Source organism: Lissotriton helveticus, chromosome 11 (genome assembly GCF_964261635.1).
Source record: "Lissotriton helveticus chromosome 11, aLisHel1.1, whole genome shotgun sequence".
Classification (NCBI taxonomy): Eukaryota; Metazoa; Chordata; class Amphibia; order Caudata; family Salamandridae; genus Lissotriton; species Lissotriton helveticus.
Genome location: NC_136072.1, coordinates 925,186,088 through 925,209,360, shown reverse-complemented (window position 1 = coordinate 925,209,360; position 23,273 = coordinate 925,186,088). Strand labels below are relative to the sequence as shown.

At 47.5% G+C, this 23,273-nt stretch overlaps 1 protein-coding gene across 6 annotated transcripts in view; it reads right to left on the bottom strand.

Annotated features, from left to right (window-relative positions):
* Window positions 1-23,273, bottom strand: part of HORMAD2 (HORMA domain containing 2) — a 644,485-nt gene that overhangs the window by 290,491 nt on the left and 330,721 nt on the right. For 5 of the 6 annotated variants that reach the window (XM_078667231.1, XM_078667233.1, XM_078667235.1 and 2 more), the window contains 2 exons: window positions 14,493-14,513; window positions 14,371-14,397 (listed from right to left, as the gene is read on the bottom strand). The exons of the other annotated variant lie outside the window; for it this stretch is intronic. In XM_078667231.1, coding sequence (XP_078523357.1) covers window positions 14,371-14,397; window positions 14,493-14,513 — 48 coding nt within the window. The remainder of the gene's footprint in view (window positions 1-14,370; window positions 14,398-14,492; window positions 14,514-23,273) is intronic. 6 annotated transcript variants of the gene reach the window in all.

Below are 23,273 nucleotides of genomic sequence, written 5' to 3'. Positions count from 1 at the left end.
AGACAGGCAGAGAAATTAGCTGCCGCCTCAACCGGGTTTTGAGATAGAGTGACCACCAATTGTGTATCGTCGGCATAAGATACAATTTCCACACCATATGATTCCCACAATCCTCGCAAGGGGCTACATATAGACATTGACCAACGTGGGGCTCAAAATAGAGCCTTGTGGAATCCCCTGCCTTAAACACCGGGATGTTGATTTGAACGGGGAGCAATAAACTTGGAAACTCCTATCCGCAAGAAATGAGCATAGCCAATTGTAAGCCGGTCCAACCACTCCGGCCTCACTGAGACGGACTAACAGCAAGAAGTGCGAGACGGTATCAAAAGCCGCACTCAGGTCTAATAATACCAAGGCAGCTGTCTGTCCCTCGTCCACTTTTTGCCGGAGCATCTCCGTGGAGAAGAGAAGGGCGGTTTCTGTTGAGTGGCTTGCCCTAAAGCCTGATTGGGAAGAATGGAGAAGTTGGCCTTCTTCCATAAATTTCATAAGCTGGATATTAGCTATTTTTTCCACTACTTTCATGCAGAAAGGAAGGAGCGAAATAGGACGGAGATTATCCAGTTGGGATATATTTAAATTTACTTTCTTTTTTATAGGGATTACCTGAGCCCTTTTCCAATCATCAGGCACATAGCTTCCTGAAGGGAGAGAGTAGCTATATGACCTATATTGTTTATCAGGAATTCCAACTGGTTCCTAAAAATCTTGGGCAGGGCAGCATCGGTGGGAGATCCTGATTGAATGCTAAGCGCAATTCTCAGCAATTCCAATCTCGGAGGAACCTCGAAACGATTCAAGTATTTGTCCACTGTATGCCTCGTACTTCCGTCAGGGTCCAATATGTCCTTACCAGCCCCTGTCGGGAAGGATACATATATCTTCTCAACCTTCTTCACGAAGTGGTCCGCAATAGACTCCCAGACTTCTTCGGAAAAAGTGTCTTGGGCCACTGTCCTATTGGGCAACGTCAGCTCCTTGTATATTGAGAAGAGTTCCTTAGACATATTCTCAGCTGACTCAATTCTCTCCTTTAAGAATTCTCTTTTCACTTTCCTTATCAGTCTATGATACTTCCTCATACTGTTCTTATATTGCAGCTTATGGGTTGTACCAAATCTTTACGCCATGTGCGTTCTAGATCTTTACAAATGGATTTGGCTGCTCTTAATTCCTCATTGAACCATGGGGCAGACTTAGAGCGCCGTGCTGGGGCCCTGTTTGTCCATGGTGCCACTTTGTCTAATGCCCTGGTCATCCAATCTTCATATACTTTCCAAGCCTCGTTGAGGGTCCCTCTTAACGGAGGATAGTCTTGCTTCAAGGCAAGCTCAAATGTTTCTTGGCTAAATTTCTTCCAATTCCTACGTTTGGGAAATGAGGGTTTCCTCGATATCGTCCCTATCGATCTACTTAAAACAGAGAAAGGGACAAGGCAGTGGTCAGACCAGGGAACCCTGATGGGGCACTGTGCCTTCACTTCATCCCAGTTAGCAAAAATAGGGTCAAGAAGATGGCCCATTTGATGCGTGGGTGCCAGCGATAGGAGGTCAAACATCAAAGACTTCATGGAAGCAATAACCCCTTGAGCTTCTTTGCAACCTACATCCTCGAAATGTAGGTTCAGATCACCTAAAATTAGGACTCTGCTATATCGTAGAGCTGGTTGGGTCACCACCTCCAACAAGCTGTCCACAAATTGTGTGGACGTTCCTGGTGGACGGTAAATAAGATAGCCGTTTATGGTGTAATTAGGGGAGACTTTAATAGAGAAGAAACCTGCTTCGCTATTAGTGATATTCACTGATTCTAGGGCGCATGTCAACTCCAGTTTATGCGCCAGAGCTATTCCACCACCTCGCTGGGCCCCCCTGTCAATTCTCAATAAGCCGTATGCGTGAGGAAGGGCTTCCAGAATCTCCGGGGCGGACGCCTCATCTAGCCAGGTCTCCGTTAAAAACAGCACGTCCGGCTGGCAGTCCATTAGCAGATCATGGATTTCCAATCTGTGCTTATTAAGAGAGCGGCAATTCACCTGAATCATGCTTAGTTTCTCTACCTCCCTCTCGTCACCCAAAAGAGCTAAGGGGTGGTAAAGGCATACCTTACACTGATAAGGCATAATTTCCGCGTGCATACTATGCCTGCATGCTTCTTTAGTAAAAGGGCACCAGCCTAACAGCTGTTCTTGCGTATACTGAAGACTATTTGAGCCAGGGATTCCGGCCCCTGGCCGGCCACGGACGGGCGCAGAAAGGCTTGCACCAGTTCAGCGTCAGGATCACCTGCGTCATCAGGACTAGCGTTATCTGGGGTCACAGGGTTCTCTGATAGCGGCAGGGATGGTTGCGTCGGTTGGGTAGCCAGAAAGGCTTGTTTCAGCCTGTCAAAAGCAGACAGGTCTTCCCCTGCATCTCTAGGACATTTGGGTGAGGGCGGAGCAAGGTCAGTTGGGGGAGTAGTGTCTGAAGGTCCGGTCTGGGGGGCAGGAGCCGTGGGTAAGGCGGCTAGGGTCTGATCAATCTTCCTGGACAATCTGTCCTTGTGGGAGGTCATGGCTTCCCCTACTGCCCTGAAAATTGATGCGTCTACTGCATCATAAAAATCATCATCCCAAGGGAGATCTGCCCGGGTGTTATCTCCCCCTCGGGAATCATCCTCATAATGCATTTCCATCCTGAAATGAGGTTAATTGAGAATGTAAATATATTAGAGTCTGGGTGACAGACCTGCAGCCTACTTAGGTTGCTCAACACTGGCTGGTTGTCAGCCACTTGGTGAAGTGTGAGGAGAAACCTCGCAGATTTATGGGTCACTGCTCTGGGGAGGAAGCCTTGATAGGATTGATAATCATTTTTAACACCTTTGGCCTAGGTAACTCCCCTCAAGCGCAGCGCGCTAATTGTACAGACCCTGAGTAGCTCAAGGCGTGCGACACGGAATACAGACTCTGCTCCTGAGTAATGGGTCCAAAATAGGGATCAGAGCGTAGCGTTAATTGGAAGGGATCAACTGTTAGTGACAGCAGAACGGTCCTACACCAAAAACGGCCACTCAGCTCTGGAACTACGGCTCGCGTCTCCCTCAGGCCACACACAGCTCTGGAACTACGGCTTGCGGCTCGATCCTCTCAGGGAATTCGAAAGCGTGCGCCGTGTCCCGCAAGACCTCCGGCGCCCCCTGGCGGCAGGAGGATGATGCCGCGCCAAAAGTCCAGGCAGAGACCGCGTAGGAGCGGAAACGCTCCCTCTGTCAGTAAAAAAAACAGAGAGAAAAACACTCCGAATCAGCAATAACACAAAACAAGCATTTACAATGTAATGGTCTCGGCATCATTAAAGGAAGAGCTATTGGCATTGCTCATGACATTTCTTTTTTTTTCTTTAAATCATAAACAAATGACATTGTCATTTACATTGCCAATACACAGCACTCTGCACTCAACAGCACACAGCACTCTGCACTCAACAGCACACAGCACTCTGCACTCAACGGCACACAGCACTCTGCACTCAACAGCACATAGCACTCTGCACTCAACAGCACACACCGCTCTGCACTTGCACTTACTGCTCTGCACACTCACTCTGCATTCTGCACTCACTACTCTGCACACTCACTCTGCATTCTGCACTCACTACTCTGCACTCACAACTCTGCATTCTGCACTCACTACTCTGCACTCACAACTCTGCATTCTGCACTCACTACTCTGCACTCACAACTCTGCACTCACAACTCTGCACTCACATCTCTGCACTCACAACTCTGCACTCTGCGCTCGCTACTCTGCGCTCACTACTCTGCGCTCACTACCCTGCGCTCACTACCCTGCGCTCACTACCCTGCACTCACTACCCTGCACTCACTACCCTGCACTCACTACTCTGCACTCTGCACTCACTACTCTGCACTCTGCACTCACTACTATGCACTCTGCACTCACTACCCTGCACTCACTACCCTGCACTCACTACCCTGCACTCACTACCCGGCACTCACTACCCGGCACTCACTACCCGGCACTCACTACCCAGCACTCACTACCCGGCACTCACTACCCGGCACTCACTACCCTGCACTCTCTACCCTGCACTCACTACCCTGCACTCACTACTCTGCACTCACTTCTCTGCACTCACTACTCTGCACTCTGCACTCACTACTCTGCACTCACTACTCTGCACTCTGCACTCACTACTCTGCACTCTGCACTCACTACTCTGCACTCACTACTCTGCACTCTGCACTCACTACTCTGCACTCTGCACTCACTACTCTGCACTCTGCACTCACTACTCTGCACTCTGCACTCACTACTCAGCACTCTGCACTCACTACTCAGCACTCACTACTCTGCACTCTGCACTCTCTGCACTCACTACTCTGCACTCACTACCCTGCACTCACTACTCTGCACTCACTACCCTGCACTCACTACCCTGCACTCACTACCCTGCACTCACTACCCTGCACTCACTACCCTGCACTCACTACCCTGCACTCACTACTCTGCACTCTGCACTCACTACTCTGCACTCTGCACTCACTACTCTGCACTCTGCACTCACTACTCTGCACTCACTACTCTGCACTCTGCACTCACTACTCTGCACTCTGCACTCACTACTCTGCACTCTGCACTCACTACTCTGCACTCCTCACTACTCTGCACTCCTCACTACTCTGCACTCCTCACTACTCTGCACTCTACACTCACTACTCTGCACTCTGCACTCACTACTCTGCACTCTGCACTCACTACTCTGCACTCTGCACTCACTACTCTGCACTCTGCACTCACTACTCTGCACTCTGCACTCACTACTCTGCACTCTGCTCTCACTACTCAGCACTCTGCACTCACTACTCTGCACTCTGCACTCACTACTCTGCACTCTGCACTCACTACTCTGCACTCTGCACTCACTACTCTGCACTCTGCACTCTCTGCACTCACTACTCTGCACTCACTACCCTGCACTCACTACCCTGCACTCACTACTCTGCACCCACTACCCTGCACTCACTACCCTGCACTCACTACTCTGCACTCACTACTCTGCACTCTGCACTCACTACTCTGCACTCACTACTCTGCACTCACTACTCTGCACTCACTACTCTGCACTCTGCACTCACTACTCTGCACTCTGCACTCACTACTCTGCACTCTGCACTCACTACTCTGCACTCTGCACTCACTACTCTGCACTCTGCACTCACTACTCAGCACTCTGCACTCACTACTCAGCACTCACTACTCTGCACTCTGCACTCTCTGCACCCACTACTCTGCACTCACTACCCTGCACTCACTACTCTGCACTCACTACCCTGCACTCACTACCCTGCACTCACTACCCTGCACTCACTACCCTGCACTCACTACCCTGCACTCACTACTCTGCACTCACTACTCTGCACTCTGCACTCACTACTCTGCACTCTGCACTCACTACTCTGCACTCTGCACTCACTACTCTGCACTGTGCACTCACTACTCTGCACTCTGCACTCACTACTCTGCACTCTGCACTCACTACTCTGCACTCCTCACTACTCTGCACTCCTCACTACTCTGCACTCCTCACTACTCTGCACTCCTCACTACTCTGCACTCTACACTCACTACTCTGCACTCTGCACTCACTACTCTGCACTCTGCACTCACTACTCTGCACTCTGCACTCACTACTCTGCACTCACTACTCTGCACTCTGCTCTCACTACTCAGAACTCTGCACTCACTACTCTGCACTCTGCACTCACTACTCTGCACTCTGCACTCACTACTCTGCACTCACTACTCTGCACTCTGCACTCACTACTCTGCACTCACTACTCTGCACTCCTCACTACTCTGCACTCTGCACTCACTACTCTGCACTCTGCACTCACTACTCTGCACTCTGCACTCACTACTCTGCACTCTGCACTCACTACTCTGCACTCTGCACTCACTACTCTGCACTCTGCTCTCACTACTCAGCACTCTGCACTCACTACTCTGCACTCTGCACTCACTACTCTGCACTCTGCACTCACTACTCTGCACTCTGCACTCACTACTCTGCACTCTGCACTCTCTGCACTCACTACTCTGCACTCACTACCCTGCACTCACTACCCTGCACTCACTACTCTGCACTCACTACCCTGCACTCACTACCCTGCACTCACTACTCTGCACTCACTACTCTGCACTCTGCACTCTGCACTCACTACTCTGCACTCACTACTCTGCACTCTGCACTCTGCACTCACTACTCTGCACTCTGCACTCACTACTCTGCACTCTGCACTCACTACTCTGCACTCTGCACTCACTACTCTGCACTCTGCACTCACTACTCTGCACTCTGCACTCACTACTCTGCACTCTGCACTCTCTGCACTCACTACTCTGCACTCACTACCCTGCACTCACTACCCTGCACTCACTACTCTGCACCCACTACCCTGCACTCACTACCCTGCACTCACTACTCTGCACTCTGCACTCACTACTCTGCACTCTGCACTCACTACTCTGCACTCACTACTCTGCACTCACTACTCTGCACTCTGCACTCACTACTCTGCACTCTGCACTCACTACTCTGCACTCTGCACTCACTACTCTGCACTCTGCACTCACTACTCTGCACTCTGCACTCACTACTCAGCACTCTGCACTCACTACTCAGCACTCACTACTCTGCACTCTGCACTCACTACTCTGCACTCACTACCCTGCACTCACTACTCTGCACTCACTACCCTGCACTCACTACCCTGCACTCACTACCCTGCACTCACTACCCTGCACTCACTACCCTGCACTCACTACTCTGCACTCTGCACTCACTACTCTGCACTCTGCACTCACTACTCTGCACTCTGCACTCACTACTCTGCAATCTGCACTCACTACTCTGCACTCACTACTCTGCACTCTGCACTCACTACTCTGCACTCTGCACTCACTACTCTGCACTCTGCACTCACTACTCTGCACTCTGCACTCACTACTCTGCACTCCTCACTACTCTGCACTCCTCACTACTCTGCACTCCTCACTACTCTGCACTCCTCACTACTCTGCACTCTGCACTCACTACTCTGCACTCTGCACTCACTACTCTGCACTCTGCACTCACTACTCTGCACTCTGCACTCACTACTCTGCACTCTGCACTCACTACTCTGCACTCTGCTCTCACTACTCTGCACTCTGCTCTCACTACTCAGCACTCTGCACTCACTACTCTGCACTCTGCACTCACTACTCTGCACTCTGCACTCACTACTCTGCACTCTGCACTCACTACTCTGCACTCTGCACTCACTACTCTGCACTCTGCACTCACTACTCTGCACTCCTCACTACTCTGCACTCTACACTCACTACTCTGCACTCTGCACTCACTACTCTGCACTCTGCACTCACTACTCTGCACTCTGCACTCACTACTCTGCACTCTGCACTCACTACTCTGCACTCTGCACTCACTACTCTGCACTCTGCTCTCACTACTCAGCACTCTGCACTCACTACTCTGCACTCTGCACTCACTACTCTGCACTCTGCACTCACTACTCTGCACTCTGCACTCTGCACTCTCTGCACTCACTACTCTGCACTCAATACCCTGCACTCACTACCCTGCACTCACTACTCTGCACTCACTACCCTGCACTCACTACCCTGCACTCACTACTCTGCACTCACTACTCTGCACTCTGCACTCACTACTCTGCACTCTGCACTCACTACTCTGCACTCACTACTCTGCACTCTTCACTCACTACTCTGCACTCTGCACTCACTACTCTGCACTCTGCACTCACTACTCTGCACTCTGCACTCACTACTCTGCACTCACTACTCAGCACTCTGCACTCACTACTCAGCACTCACTACTCTGCACTCTCTGCACTCACTACTCTGCACTCACTACCCTGCACTCACTACTCTGCACTCACTACCCTGCACTCACTACCCTGCACTCACTACCCTGCACTCACTACCCTGCACTCACTACCCTGCACTCACTACCCTGCACTCACTACTCTGCACTCTGCACTCACTACTCTGCACTCTGCACTCACTACTCTGCACTCTGCACTCACTACTCTGCACTCACTACTCTGCACTCTGCACTCACTACTCTGCACTCTGCACTCACTACTCTGCACTCTGCACTCACTACTCTGCACTCTGCACTCACTACTCTGCACTCCTCACTACTCTGCACTCCTCACTACTCTGCACTCTACACTCACTACTCTGCACTCTACACTCACTACTCTGCACTCTGCACTCACTACTCTGCACTCTGCACTCACTACTCTGCACTCTGCACTCACTACTCTGCACTCTGCTCTCACTACTCAGCACTCTGCACTCACTACTCTGCACTCCGCACTCACTACTCTGCACTCTGCACTCACTACTCTGCACTCTGCACTCACTACTCAGCACTCTGCACTCACTACTCTGCACTCTGCACTCACTACTCTGCACTCTGCACTCACTACTCTGCACTCTGCACTCACTACTCTGCACTCACTACTCTGCACTCACTACTCTGCACTCACTACTCTGCACTCACTACTCTGCACTCACTACTCACTACTCTGCACTCTGCACTCAGCACTCACTACTCTGCACTCACTACTCTGCACTCACTACCCTGCACTCACTACCCTGCACTCACTACTCTGTACTCTGCACTCACTACTCTGCACTCTGCACTCACTACTCTGCACTCTGCACTCACTACTCTGCACTCACTACTCACTACTCTGCACTCTGCACTCAGCACTCACTACTCTGCGCTCACTACTCTGCACTCACTACCCTGCACTCACTACTCTGTACTCTGCACTCACTACTCTGCACTCTGCACTCACTACTCTGCACTCTGCACTCACTACTCTGCACTCTGCACTCACTACTCTGCACTCACAACTCTGCACTCACAACTCTGCACTCACAACTCTGCACTCTGCACTCACAACTCTGCACTCTGCACTCACAACTCTGCACTCTGCACTCACAACTCTGTACTCTGCACTCACTACTCTGTACTCTGCACTCACAACTCTGCACTCTGCACTCACAACTCTGCACTCTGCACTCACTACTCTGCACTCACTACTCTGCACTCACTACCCTGCACTCACTACTCTACACACTCACTACTCTGCACTCACTACTCTGCACTCACTACTCTGCACTCACTACTCTGCACTCACTACTCTGCACTCACTACTCTGCACTCTGCACTCACTACTCTGCACTCTGCACTCACTACTCTGTACTCTGCACTCACTACTCTCTGCACTCACTACTCTGCACTCACTACTCTCTGCACTCACTACTCTATGCACTCACAACTCTGCACTCACAACTCTGCACTCTGCACTCACAACTCTGCACTCTGCACTCACAACTCTGTACTCTGCACTCACAACTCTGTACTCTGCACTCACTACTCTGTACTCTGCACGCACAACTCTGCACTCTGCACTCACAACTCTGCACTCTGCACTCACTACTCTGCACTCACTACTCTGCACTCACTACCCTGCACTCACTACTCTACACACTCACTACTCTGCACTCACTACTCTGCACTCACTACTCTGCACTCACTACTCTGCACTCACTACTCTGCACTCTGCACTCACTACTCTGCACTCTGCACTCACTACTCTCTGCACTCACTACTCTGCACTCACTACTCTCTGCACTCACTACTCTCTGCACTCACTACTCTCTGCACTCACTACTCTCTGCACTCACTACTCTGCACTCACTACTCTGCACTCACTACTCTGCACTCACTACCCTGCACTCACTACTCTACACACTCACTACTCTGCACTCACTCACTACTCTGCACTCACTACTCTGCACTCTCTACTCTACACACTCACAACTCTGCACTCACTAGTCTGCACACTCACTAGTCTGCACACTCACTACTCTGCACACTCACTACACTGCACTCACTACTCTGCACACTCACTACTCTGCACCCTCACTACTCTGCACTCACTACTCTGCACTCACTACTCTGCACACTCACTACTCTGCACACTCACTACTCTGCACACTCACTACTCTGCACTCACTACTCTGCACTCACTACTCTGCACTCTGCACACTCACTCTGCACACTCACTCTGCACTCACTACTTCACACTCTGCGCACTCTGAACTCACACTCACCTTCTGCCTCACAGAGGGATGAAGTGAGCGCCGTTCTACTGGGCAGACATGGGGTCGGGCGTGAGGGTCACCAGGGGCACGCACGGCTTATAGAGCTATACCGAGAAACACAATATTCTCCAGAGTGCCATCCATCTACCGCAGTAGCAGAAATTAGTTTGAAAGCATTGTCGAAGAATGCAAAAAAAGCGCCTCATTTAGAAGCGATGAACAGAATTCAATTTTTAGAGCTCCCATGATGTGAAAACAATTTATAATGTACTGTGAACAAACTATTTAGGAAGATAAAATATTAGTGAGATAGGTAGTAATCCTTATGCATATTGCCAGATAAGCAGGTGCACCAATGGTCCTCTACACTGGAAAGTCATTTTGAGGATGTAAACACTTCTCAGAAGACAATCTCCTTGACTACAGCGGACCTGCAACACTGTGCAAAATGTCATGACATTTTGTGTTTATGTACGCTGCTGTATAGATATTTATTGCCCTAATTTCTTTTCAGTATTAGAGGCTATCTTTGAAAATACAAGCCTATTATGGAAGTGGATAGAAATGATTATGATCATCGTGGCTAACACAAAGGTAAAGTGAGGAAAGTGAGTGGCAGATATCGCCACCTCATGGTAACTGAGTATAGTGGGTCCAGTGGTAGCTTGCACAGCCACGTTCTTTCACTCCGTGTCCGGACTTTGACACTGTGGAATGGGGTTCAAGTCCCAGCGTCGGCTCTCCCAGACATTACAAAAAAACATGCTGATCGAAAGAAATAAAATTAAACAATACCGATTGGCGTGACGAGGATAAATCCATGTGCAGTGCACTGCCCCCTTGCCTTGTAGACACCGCAGCCCAAGAAAACATGATTGACGGAGCAAAACGGTGGTCTAATTGTCCATAGCCAAAGTATATAACAAGCTGAGGATCAACGGGCGTGAAAACAGCGTGGTGGGCGCGCACGTGACGCAGCGTGGGCATGCACATCAGCTGAAGATCGCCGGAGAAGACACAGAGTCTGCCTGCTGCCGTGACTGACCCGCTGGAGGGAAAGAGCCCGGTGAGTGGGGGTAGAGGGGAGGGGGGAAGGGGGCGGCAGAGAGGGAGTGGGCAGAGAGGGAGTGTGTGTGTGTGTGTGTGTGTGTGTGTGTGTGTGTGTGTGCGTGTGTCTGTCTGTCTATGTGTGTCTGGGGCGTACCTGCCTGCCTGTGTGTGTGCGCGTCCACAGACCCTGGTAGGCTCGTGCACCGCTCTGTCCTCCCTTGAGAGCGAACTCAACTGCAATAGGGCTCGATGCCGAGCCCTAAAAAGTACGTGTTACGCGCAAAGCACAAGAAATATCAGCAAGCAGATTAAGGCTTTTACAAATGACGCGTGAAGCGCTGTGATATACAGAATCACTAGCAGAATAGCTAAAATATGTAAATAACTATACTCTAAGCAGTTATCAACACATAGCATATGAAATTTTAACAAGAGAAAAAAGGCACTTAGCTCTGCTGCACAGCAGCAAAGAAAGAGGATGGGAAGTCAGTGGAGCCAGAATATGTAGGACTACATCGCACCTGATTGGAGGACCCATGTCGGTGGCTGATTGGACAATTTTCTCACTAGCGTTTTCCCAGAGGTTCATGGTAAACATAGTTGTTATATGTTGTTTTGGCTGCTATTAAAAAAGTGAAGAGAGAAGGGCAAAATCCTCGCCTCCAGTCGTGACATAGAATTAGAGAACATCTGTTCTAGCCTCATGCAGTACGAAAAACCAAGAATAAAGTAATAAGGCGTAATGGTCTAGGCAGTCACAAGCATCAGCGGTCCAACAGAATAATGAGTCACCAATGGTCCCATGCAGAAATAAACATAAATGTGCTAAGTAATAATAGCTCCAAGAAGTAATGCACCAGTGCCACCATACAGTAATGAACATCAATGAAGCCAGGGACAAATGAGCCTCAATAGCTTTGTGCAAGGCTGTGAGGACATTTCTGGGTACCCCACCCATTGTAATAGACAGTGGTGCCTTCAATTGTAATAGACAGTTTTAAGATGCTCGCGCTTTACTCCCCGCAGTGCTTTCAAATTTAAACACACAGTCTAAGCATATATTTAAATCCTATTCTTCAGTTTCTGCCATGCTTAATATTTCTGCTGTTGACTGCTTATTATGCTTGCCATTTACTTCATGCTAAGATGTTTTGTCTGATGCTGTGCTTTATTGGCTTTCCTAGTATTTTCTCTTTTGTCTTTGCCATGCTTACTTGTCAATTCTTTACGGAGTATGGAGTAACTCCTGTGTGCTGCATGTGTTGATCATTATGCCAATGTTATTTATTGTTCATTGTGGTGAGGGTTATGTTTTGTACCCATATATCACTTACTTTTACTTGAGCTGGAGCATGTTTTTTGCATCCCAATCAATTCTTACAGTTCCAGGTGATGGGGCAGGGATTCTGGAACCCAAACCATACTTGCTTACCATTGCTAGTGTTGGTCATTTGCTTTGCAGCCCAAACAGTTCTTGCAGTTACAAGTTATGGGGCATATTTCTTGCATCCAAATATTGCTATGTGTTGGAGCCTGTTAATACCTACCCAAACAAATACTTACTTTACGACTTCTATCTAGTACTGAGGTTGGGGCATTTTTCTTTGCGCCCTGCTGTGGGCATATGTTTTGCACCCACAAGGGCATATGTTTTGCACTTTATTATTGGGCAGGTGTATGGGACCCATCGGGCCCACGTATTGCACTCTTGTGAATGGGGCATATGTGTTGTACCCGCAGGGACATATGTTTTGCACTTTATTATTGGGCAAGTGTATGGCACCCGTTGCACTATACTTCAGAGTCAGTGACTATTATAAGGTGTCACTATTTTTGTTCCCCCTATATATTATATTGTCTGTGGAAAGGGTAAAGTGTGGGTTTTTCCCCTGGTGATATATGTATGTGTTATTCTAAATTTTGTATAATTATTCTCACCTTTGTATCATTATTCTCTTCTCTGGTCTTTTTGTGTTTATGTATTGTGTGATTGAATTTGTAGTCCCTTTCTTCGTTCTCATTATTATCTATGTTGTTTATTACTGTCTTATTTTGATTTATATTTTCTAGTATTTCCATAAAGAAGAGAGGTGTGTGGTATCTTCATTTCTATGCCATGCATTCTCCCCTTAGTGTTATTTTCCCTGCTTCTCAGCCAGTGTGACTGTGATGTAATTAGAATGCTGATATAAGCCTGGTTGGGTAAATGTCAGTTGGAGAGCATGGGTTGAGCTGCAAGGATGCTGCTCCAAGTGGGGCTTACTTTGGCATGCTCCAATAAAGAAACATAACTTCTTCATGTTTCGTATGTGGTTTGTCAATTATCTCTAAACAATAGGCTTTCTTCCAGTTTTTCTGCATTTACATTCATAATCCCCCAGAATTACCAAAGGAATTTCTAGGACGGAATAAGTTCCTCTTGCTTGGTTTCCGGTCACCTCCTTATGCTGACTTTGTTTTGCCTTTTTCTTTTTCTTTTCAAAAGGCTCTGCTGCATTTTGACTAGTTGCGTACTATAGAAATACCATATACATACATACCTAAAGACAGATACACACAGTAATCCCTAGCACTAAAATAGACATATGGTTAGGCCAAGAATCAAAATAATTATGTTTGTCTCATGAAAGACTCCTCGCAACCTCGTGAGAATTAGGCTTTGGGAGCCACTGGTACACTCTACACAAGAAATATCTAGTGAAAGCAGGGCATAGCTTTAAGCTGACTTGAACTCAACCTTAAACCAGAAAACTGCGAAAATAGTAAATCGATTTCAAAATACACATTTTTTTATCTAAATTTGGTGTTGTAAGAGGGAATAAATAACAAAGAAAGCTATTTGAAAATTACAAACCAATTGTACCTCGATTAGGGGAAAAACAGATTAAGAGACGCATCTTAAAAACAGAAAGAAGCAGGGCCTTCACAGAGACAGAAGTGAAGACAGTACCATGGACAGTGCACTGATTTTGGCATTGAATAGCTTTGAGAAGCTCCCCTCGAATGACCCGTTTACATGAAAAGCAATGAGTGACAATCGGTCAATTCTGAGACTACCTGTGCATAGTTTCACATCTATGTTGTAGGTATTAGATGTTACTCACCTCAGGATCCTTTGGATTCGTGTAAAACTGTAAATAAAAACATTTTTTTTAACAGGTCCTAATAATTATAATATCAAGTAGATCTAACGAATTTATAGTTGAGTTTTTCTTTAAATACTCACTGTCAATATTGCCATCCGGAGCTAAGTAAGAAAAAAGGAAATGTTAAGTCAATATTGGTCATACTGGACGTGGAAGCACTACAACACACTACATCTCTTGTACATTTGATGCTGTACACATAATTGCACACACACAGACATATTTGTATATGTAGAGAAGTTATCTAAGGTGTGCAGCCCACAAGATACACTTGAGTAACTGAATAGACACTAGCACATCACAACCACTAAGTAACGACACGAACACACGCTCTTTACTCAATAAAACGTACTAAAGTTTATTATACTTTAAATGAGTTTTATGCTACACTAATTACCCACGTGACTATTCAAATATGATGACAGGACCAGAGGTGAGTACTATGCATTGCTTTCTTCGGTTATTATCACAACAGCCAACAAACACGGCTTTCATCACTGTGATTCCCACGAGTCCCCAGATCATATCCTGTCCAATCATAAACCGAGGATCCTTCACATAATCAAAGAGGTCATGGCCTCCAGAAGCCTGACTTCTCCAGACATTTCATCAGGATGGGCCTAAAACGCCACTTGCGTTCTAGGGGAACACCTGTTGTGAGTTCTTCATTGAGCCCTATCGCTTGTTTTTAATTGAAGTGGATGCCAATTGAGATATTTGGCACAGTTAGAGGCAGGGCCAGTAGCTCAAGTCTTTTTGTTTGGAGACTCTTAAAGGCACTGAGAAGATTATGGCCACCTTTACTACCTTGGATAAGGACCAGACCTCTGTGAAGATCATTTCTCGGCCCAAGGTTTTTCTGGGGCTAGTGAGGTAGGTTCTGCTTGACTGGTTGAATTGGATCTGATACACCCTGATCGGTCAGGATTCATTAATAGAAGACAGACTCGCGACAATCTGCGGAGAGTGGTCCATCTCCTGTAAAAGGTGATTTGTTGAGGTAGTCTGGGTGGGCTACTTTTGTCCTGGAATATGGCTGGTTTGGGTCCCAATGAAACAAAATTGAATTCTCTGAAAATGATGAACCCTTTAATTATATGCTTACAGGAAACGTGGTCTTGCAAAGAATTTGAATATTCTGGATATTTTGTGTGTTTTTGCAATGCTAGGCATTCGGATCGGGGTCATGCCAGTGGGGGAGTTTTCGATTTTACTTAAAAATTCCACTAACTGGGGGGGCGTGGCTTGCAGCCGAAGAAGATGGCGGCGTAGTCCCGTAGATGCTCTGAGGACCTGAGAGATCCTCCCGACATCCGGCATTATCCGAGCACAGCCGCATCTGCCGAAGGTACCCGCTGTTGTTGGAGCGGTCGAGCAGTCGGCGGCGGTGCTTCCAGTATCCCCGAGTGCCCCTGGACGCCAGCGGCGAGCATTGGAGGATCGGCGGCTGTGTTGTCAAAATGGCGGCCGCTAGGCAGATCTGAGCGGCGGCGCCCCGGAGGCATGCCTGATAGGAGCAATAGCGAGCCCTTTTGCTGCACACCCCGTGAGATACAGCTGTGGGGCCTTAGCACAGCAGGGCCTGACTGTGTGTGCAGCGGGCGGCAGGGGGGGCACAGACGTCCCTCTGCAGCTCTGTGTTGGGCGAGTACAGGTGGCCTGAGCGAGGAGTGTGGCGGCCCCTACGCATGGGGCAAGAAGAGTCCGCCCTTGGTCCTGTCCCCCTGACGCTGCGGCTATCCTGGCCCTGAGGGGGTGCTCCATTGACCTGTGGAAGCCTGCAATATGGTGAGAGGGGCCCAGTGCGGCGGAGCGAGAGCCTGATTGTGGAGGTGGCCGGCCTGGGAGGCGGGAACAGCGTGGAACCGGCCGGCGACCTGTGGTGGTGCGAGTACCTGGCAGTGGGGGGGCCCCTTCTGGAGTGCTGACCGTGACCCGGCCTGATGCGCTGCGACACCCTGTGAGCTCTGGGGGGCACCCCAAAGCCAGAGGCCTCTAATCTACTGACGGTCCCGCCGCCTGGGCCACGGACAGTGTCCAGTCTAGTCTGGTGGTGGTCACCCCTGGGGGACAGGTGGGGCCGGCGTGCCTGGAACGCTCGCAAAAGTGTTCTGGGTGTGGCTGGGGGCCGGTGCGCAGAAGCACTGACCGAATTGCTTTGTTGGTGCCTCGTGGTGGTCGGGCCCCACAATGGGCCGGAATAGAGCATCAGGCCAATCTAACCACATTGAAAAATACACAATGGCGATGAACAGGGATCGTGGTGCGTCAGGTGGCGGCCAGGTTGGTGACCAGGACGACGGAGGCCCTGATCCATCTCTGAAAGACATAATGAGGGCCATTAATGACTTTTGGGGCATGGTGGAGCCGAAATTGGACTCGGTCATGGAGGAGGTGAATCTCCTGCGGGCGGTTTTCCGCAAGATGTCTGACAAGGTAGCAGTGGCGGAAACTGGCATTACTGGGCTGCAGGCAAAGACGAAGCGCTTAGAGGAGCAGGTGGCTGCGCTCACTACAAATCAGGCGGACGTGTGGGCCTGCCTGGAGGATCAGGAGGGTCGTGCCAGGTGCAATAACATTCGTATAGTGGGTGTGCCAGAGGGGATGGAGGGGCCCTCGACGGACTTCTTTGTTGAGGACCTTATCCTGAACCTCTTCAAGCGCCTCTCAAACTACTCCATTGAGCGGGCGCACAGGGCCCTGGGCGGTAAGCCGAAGCCAGGAGCCCCCCCCCCGCGCACGATCATCCTTAATTTTAGGGATAGAGACGCCATATTGCAGGCGGCACGAGTCCATAGAGACCTTCACTGAGACAATGCTGTCATCCGTTTTTTTCCGGATTTTCCACTCCAGGTAAAACGCCAGCGGCGCTCATTTGATGGTGTTAAAAGGGCGTTCCGAGAAGCGGGAGTGAAATACATGATGCTATTCCCGGCCAGCTCAAGGTTCTGGACGGAGACAAAGCCTACTTTTTCGACACGCCAGCGGATGGCGCCGACTGGTTGGAAGGGTGGCGTACAGTGGGACGGCGGAACAAGCGACAAGATCCGCAGGTGGAGCGTGGTGGCCGAGGGCTGAGCCCGGATCCAGGGAGGGCTCCCAGAGTTAAGGAGCGGCAGGAGGCGGAGTGACTATGGTTTGGTAGGGAATTGCATAATTACGCCTGTGTCCCTGCTTGAACTGAGAGTTTAGGTACTGGAAGTTGGGGGCTGGAGGGCTTGGATCCCGGGGGAGGGGGGTCTGCCTCGCCATGGGACCTTGAAGTGAGACATTGACTGAGGCTGCTCACGGACTGGGGATCGGATTGTTTGTTGGGCCGGGTGTTGGGGGTGCAGGGCCATGGGTGGGGCACCTGGGGGGTGTTTCATATGGGAGGGGGTATAATCCGACATGATACATGTGCATCTTTCTCGGGCTGGCGATCCCACGTTTCCTCTGGTATGTTCTTTTTTGTGGATTTGGGGTGACAGGCACTCTGCTGTTTTCACTGGTGGGGGGTTGGAGGCTCACCTGGCAGGGAAGCAGGGAGGGGGGAGTTGGGGGGATGGGGTGTTTGGTTGTTACAGGGGGATGTGGGGGTGTCAGAAATGGGTTGGTTATGCTCAGCTCTTTGTCAATTCCTCTGGGGCAGCGGTGGCGGGTATTTCCTGACAAAGTTGTAGATTCCAGTCGAACAGTGGGTGGGACATGATTGTTTCATGGGCTCCCGGACACAGGCTAGGATTTGGACGTGGAACGTCAATGGCCGAGATACCAAGATTAAACGAACCCTTGTACTACAACACCTGAAGCGACACTCCCCGGACGTGGTTCTCCTGCAGGAGACGCTTTTACGGGGCAACAGCTGCCGGGCCCTGGATCACTTTGGGTACAGAATGGTTGCCCACTCGGGCTTCACATCTGGCTCCAGAAGGGTGGGCATCCTCATACGCAAGAAGTTCCCGATAGTCCTTTCTGGGAAATGGACAGATGATTCGGGGTGCATGGTGGCAGTGGCGGGTGGATGAGAGGGACGTACAATTGTTTTCTGCTCAAGCTATGTCCCACCGGGCCTCCACTCAACGACATATGCCCGACTGGGGGGCTTCTTGACGGATCTTCCCCTTGGGACGCTCCTGGTGGGTGGAGATATGAACGCAGTCCTTATAGCAGATCTTGACAGATCGGGGGGGCGGGGATTCCGGGGGGAGTAGGGACTACAGGGCTTTCTGGAGTCTTTTGGCCTAAGCGATCTATGGCAGGCACATCATCCCTCTGTGAGACAATATACATTTTACTCGGCCAGGCACGGGTCCTTCTCAAGACTGGATCACCTCCTGACTCGTACTGATCAACTGTAGGAATTTTCAGACCCCCAAATCATGGCCCGGGGTCTTTCCGACCACTCGTCGGTGGGTGCCACCCTGAGGGGGCCAGTCGTAAATAAGGCCGCGTTCCCGCGGATAGATCCCTGGCACCTCCAAGATGACAAGTTAAGTGACAAGCTCAGGGAGGGTTCCCAGCTCTACTTTGAGGAAAACCAGGGGTCCGTAGCATCACATATTGTCTTGTGGGAGGCGTATAAGACCGTCTTAAGGGGGCAGAAAAAAAGAAGAGAAAAAAAATTCCACCAATTGGAACCAGAAGGTTTTTTATCACCCCTCAAATTTATGTATATGTGCAAAGTTAGCGTGTTTGGGAGAATCTGGCAGGTCCATTTCGTTCCTCGTGGCAAATATGTATATCCCCCTGAGAAATATTTTGATCACTTTTTGTGTGCATTTTTCTCTTTTATTCATGATATAGTTATCAGGGAAGAATGCTCCTTAGTGACATTAGAAGGGGATTTAAATGCCAAAATTTCTAACTCTGCTTCGGGGATCTATGCAAATACAGACAAAGAGGAAATCTCGCACATACCCGAGATTTTATTACCAAACAAAGTAAAAACCGATAAGCTGGGGTTTGTTTTGCTTGATTGCATTAGAAGTTTAGATCTTGTTATTTTAAATGGGAGAGTGCCCGCTGACAAAACAGAACACTTTACCTTTCACTCACAACATACTCAGAGTCTTTTAGACTATGTGATTGTGACCTACCAAATGTTTGGGGATTGTGATAACTTTTTTGTCCGCCCGTTGATATGGAGCGACCACAGTATAGTGGGCATGACAGTGGCCTTTGATCTACCCACATTAGATTCAGGGAATGCTGGTCAGGGCAGGGCTACCTTTAACAAAGCAAATGGTCCGTCTTTTTGGACGCAAAAAAATATCTTTGAAGTAGGCTCAATTGTGAAGATGACCCAAGAAGAATAGCAGGGTTTAACACACTATAATATTATACCCTTTTTTGAGGCGCAAATGGAGTAAATTAAGTTCTATATCTTCTGTACCTTGCCTGTATTAATATGATTTCCTTAAAACAAGCAATTAACCATCCTGTCCGAAAACAGCATATATATTTCTTCACAGTCCAGCAGCGGGAAATCGATCTCCTTAAGCGAGTGAAAAGACGTATTGTGCTCTCTGAAAAAAGAAGGGAGCTGGATGACAAGTGGATTGGGTTGAGGGAAACTGCAAGGGCCAAAGACTCAAGAAAGTACTGGTGCTTGCTCGCGGAATACTGGGATTCAAGGCAGAGGGCACTACCCATGCCAATCCAGAAAAGGACTGGGTGGATTACATCTCCTTATTATATGGAAACAATAGCCCAGTTTCTGCCATGATGACAGATGGGGTTAATCCCGCATCTACTGAATTGACTGAATTTGGCCATACGTCCGCAAAGGAAGTGGTAAGTTACATAAAGAATGCAAGAACCTCTAGCGCACAAGGGCTGGATGGAATCCCGATTGCACTAATTAAAAAAGAACCAGAAGCGTGGGGTAATTTTTTAGAGCTTCTCTTTAAATATTGATTTCTTATGAATAAAATCCCCCCATCTTGGAAGGGGAGCATTATAGTCTCCCTGTATAAAAAATGGCTGTAAACAGTGCAGACTAGTTTTAGACAGATGCCCTCTGGTTGCCTCAAGCAAATTATTTGCAAAAAGCATATTAAGCCGTCTTCAACAATGGGTTTATGATCAGAATATCCTTTCCCCAGAACAAGCAGGTTTTAGAAAGAACCATGGCACCTTGGATAATATAGCGGTTGTTCAGACAATTGTAGAGAAATATGTTTTGGTCAGAGGAATGCGAATATATACAGCTTTTATTGATTTCTCCACGGCATTTGACAAAGTGGATCGCCAAACCCTGTGGAGAAAACTTGTCCTCCTGGGCATACCATATCATCTCTTGGGTCTGATTATGGAATTGCACACAGACACGTGAGCCGGGTTCTGATGAGAGGTTCGCAGTGGCTATCATGTAAAATTAGAACACACAATGGGCTCAAACAGGGCTGCCTATTGGCATCACTTTTATTTTCTCTGTATATTGCTGATCTCCCCGGAACATTGAACTCGGTAAGGGAGGATGCCCCAAATATTGGTACAATGTCCGTCGGCTCTCTATTATATGCAGACTATGTTGCAATATTCGATCTAACGCCTACCGGCCTGCAACGTCATCGAGATGCCTTAAGTAAATATGCAGAGGCTCACTTCTTGAAAATTAATATCGCAAAAAGTGAGATTTTGTTATTTCGTAAGAAGGGGCTTAAAATAAGGAGATGCTTAAGATGGATGCTTGGTTACGAAAAACTGGAACTGGTTGATTTGTACCTATATTTGGGGAAGATTTTTTCTAAAACTGGCTGCGATTTAGAGCATATTAAACATTGTGTCAATAAAGCTGTCTCCCAGGCATGTGCACTAAACAGATTTCATAAAACTTGCAGGAGACGCCACTTTGGACATGTTTTATCTGTTTTTAAGGTCAAAATTCCTCTATCGTTAATATATGCTGCCGAGGTACTGGATATGAATTATTGGCTTTCTTTCGATAAGGCGGAAGGACGAATCCTGCGTCAAATTTGCAATTTAAATTCATTGGCAGCGCCACATGCAATACGCCTCAAATTTGGATTTGTCTCGCCCTTTACACTATCCCTGGCTGCAGTTCTTAGGTGGGGTAATTCCCTTCTTTTGCGGGAGAAGGGCATACTTAGGGCCGCCTTGAGAATAGAATTTTTTGACATGCAAAAAGAACAATCAACATTTTTTAGGTCCTTTGTATGTGCTTACACATTCGGCATTAGTTTGACTTCCGCTTCTCCTAAGTCCAAACCTGTTTTGAAACAACTTCTATGCCCAAAGCTGCAAAGTGCTAGGCAACTGTTTTTAAAGTCAGTTTTTATTAAATATATTAAAAAGAACCAAGGATCGTGCCCATGAGGCACGATCTTTGGTTCTGTCCCCCCGAATGAAATGGTCTGTTTTAAGATATATACATTAAAAAAATATTTTTTCCTATTTATTAGGAATTTCTTTTATTGTCTTATGTATTTATAGCACTATTTGTACATTACTCATTATGTCGATAAAAGAAATTTACAGGTCGGTTATTTGACTGTATTTTGTATCTTAGCACTATTTGCACAGCTTTCAGTATGTTTGATATAATAATTCCCATAGTGATGTATAAGGAAGTATTTTGTATTGTATGTATAGTTTGTTTCTTTTTTTATCTGATGGTGTGTTTTTGTGGACCTCTGTAGGAGTTCCATAACAAAATAAATAAATATTTGGTAATTGGATTGTTGTTTTCTATATATTGTCCCACGTTTATCATTAAATATGCTTCACTTCTTATTTTTTAAAATTTCGAATTTTTAATTAATTCCCCACTATTCATTCCTTTTTCTTTTTATTCTTATTTCTTTCCTTGTTACTTTCTTTTTCCAAATTCCTTATTGATCATACATGGATTTTTGAATACGTTGCTTTTGTTACTGTTTTGAATCATTCATAGGTCTACATGTATTATTCTAAATATAATGTTATATTTTACACTATCTTCTATGTTAAAGCACAATTCTGTTGTTCATTACAGAATGTTTATTATCTTGTATTTCATATAACTATGATCAATAAAGTCTTTCTAAGACTTAAAAAAAAAGACTCTCCTCAGCTAAAAGATGACCAAAACAGATCTCGACCTCTAGATATGGGATTTTTATTAATAATGTGGTTTCAAATGAGTGTCCTTGTGTTTTGCTATTTATATCTTTCCCGTTTATATCTTAGAACTGTCCTGACAAACATTTTGCATTTCACGACTAGGGTTCACAATTCATGCACCCAGCGCAAGTCAACAAATTAGGTTCCCATGGCTCAATGTTTGAAAGAAAAGAATAACTTGGTGGTTGAAACTGGGGTTCTTTTAGAGATCTTTGTCAGAATGTGTAAGGAAGTCAAGGATCTTGTATTTCAAGAAATAGAAAGTACCGGTTTTGGGCGAAACATCTGCCAGGAATATAAAGCAATGTACAAGACTGTGGGAATAGCAGTGCCAACCTTTCAAGTATTAGGAACACAACTTTCAGGGATATACATATTTAGGAAGCAACAAGCCCATGCAATTTTCAATAAAAACAATGATATTCCTGTTGACAACACTTCAAGTAAGTGCTTTGAAGGAAAAGGAGTTGTGGCCAATGCATTTGGGAAATCAGAATGTGCAGACAGTCATAAGCTTACACAGGCTTGTCATGACAGTAGAAGTTTGAACAGTGCAGCAGTGCTCAATGGAGTACATTTAGCATCTCTCAGTCACGAAAGGCATCTGAGGTTATACCAAATGCTCTCATTTACTGGATGAATCAGGCAAGGAAAATTCTCATCCACTAACTATTAAGTGAGAAATAATGGAGCATCACTCAGGAAGACTGTGCAATTCACCTCACACTATGTGAAACTGTTCCTGCTAACAGAGT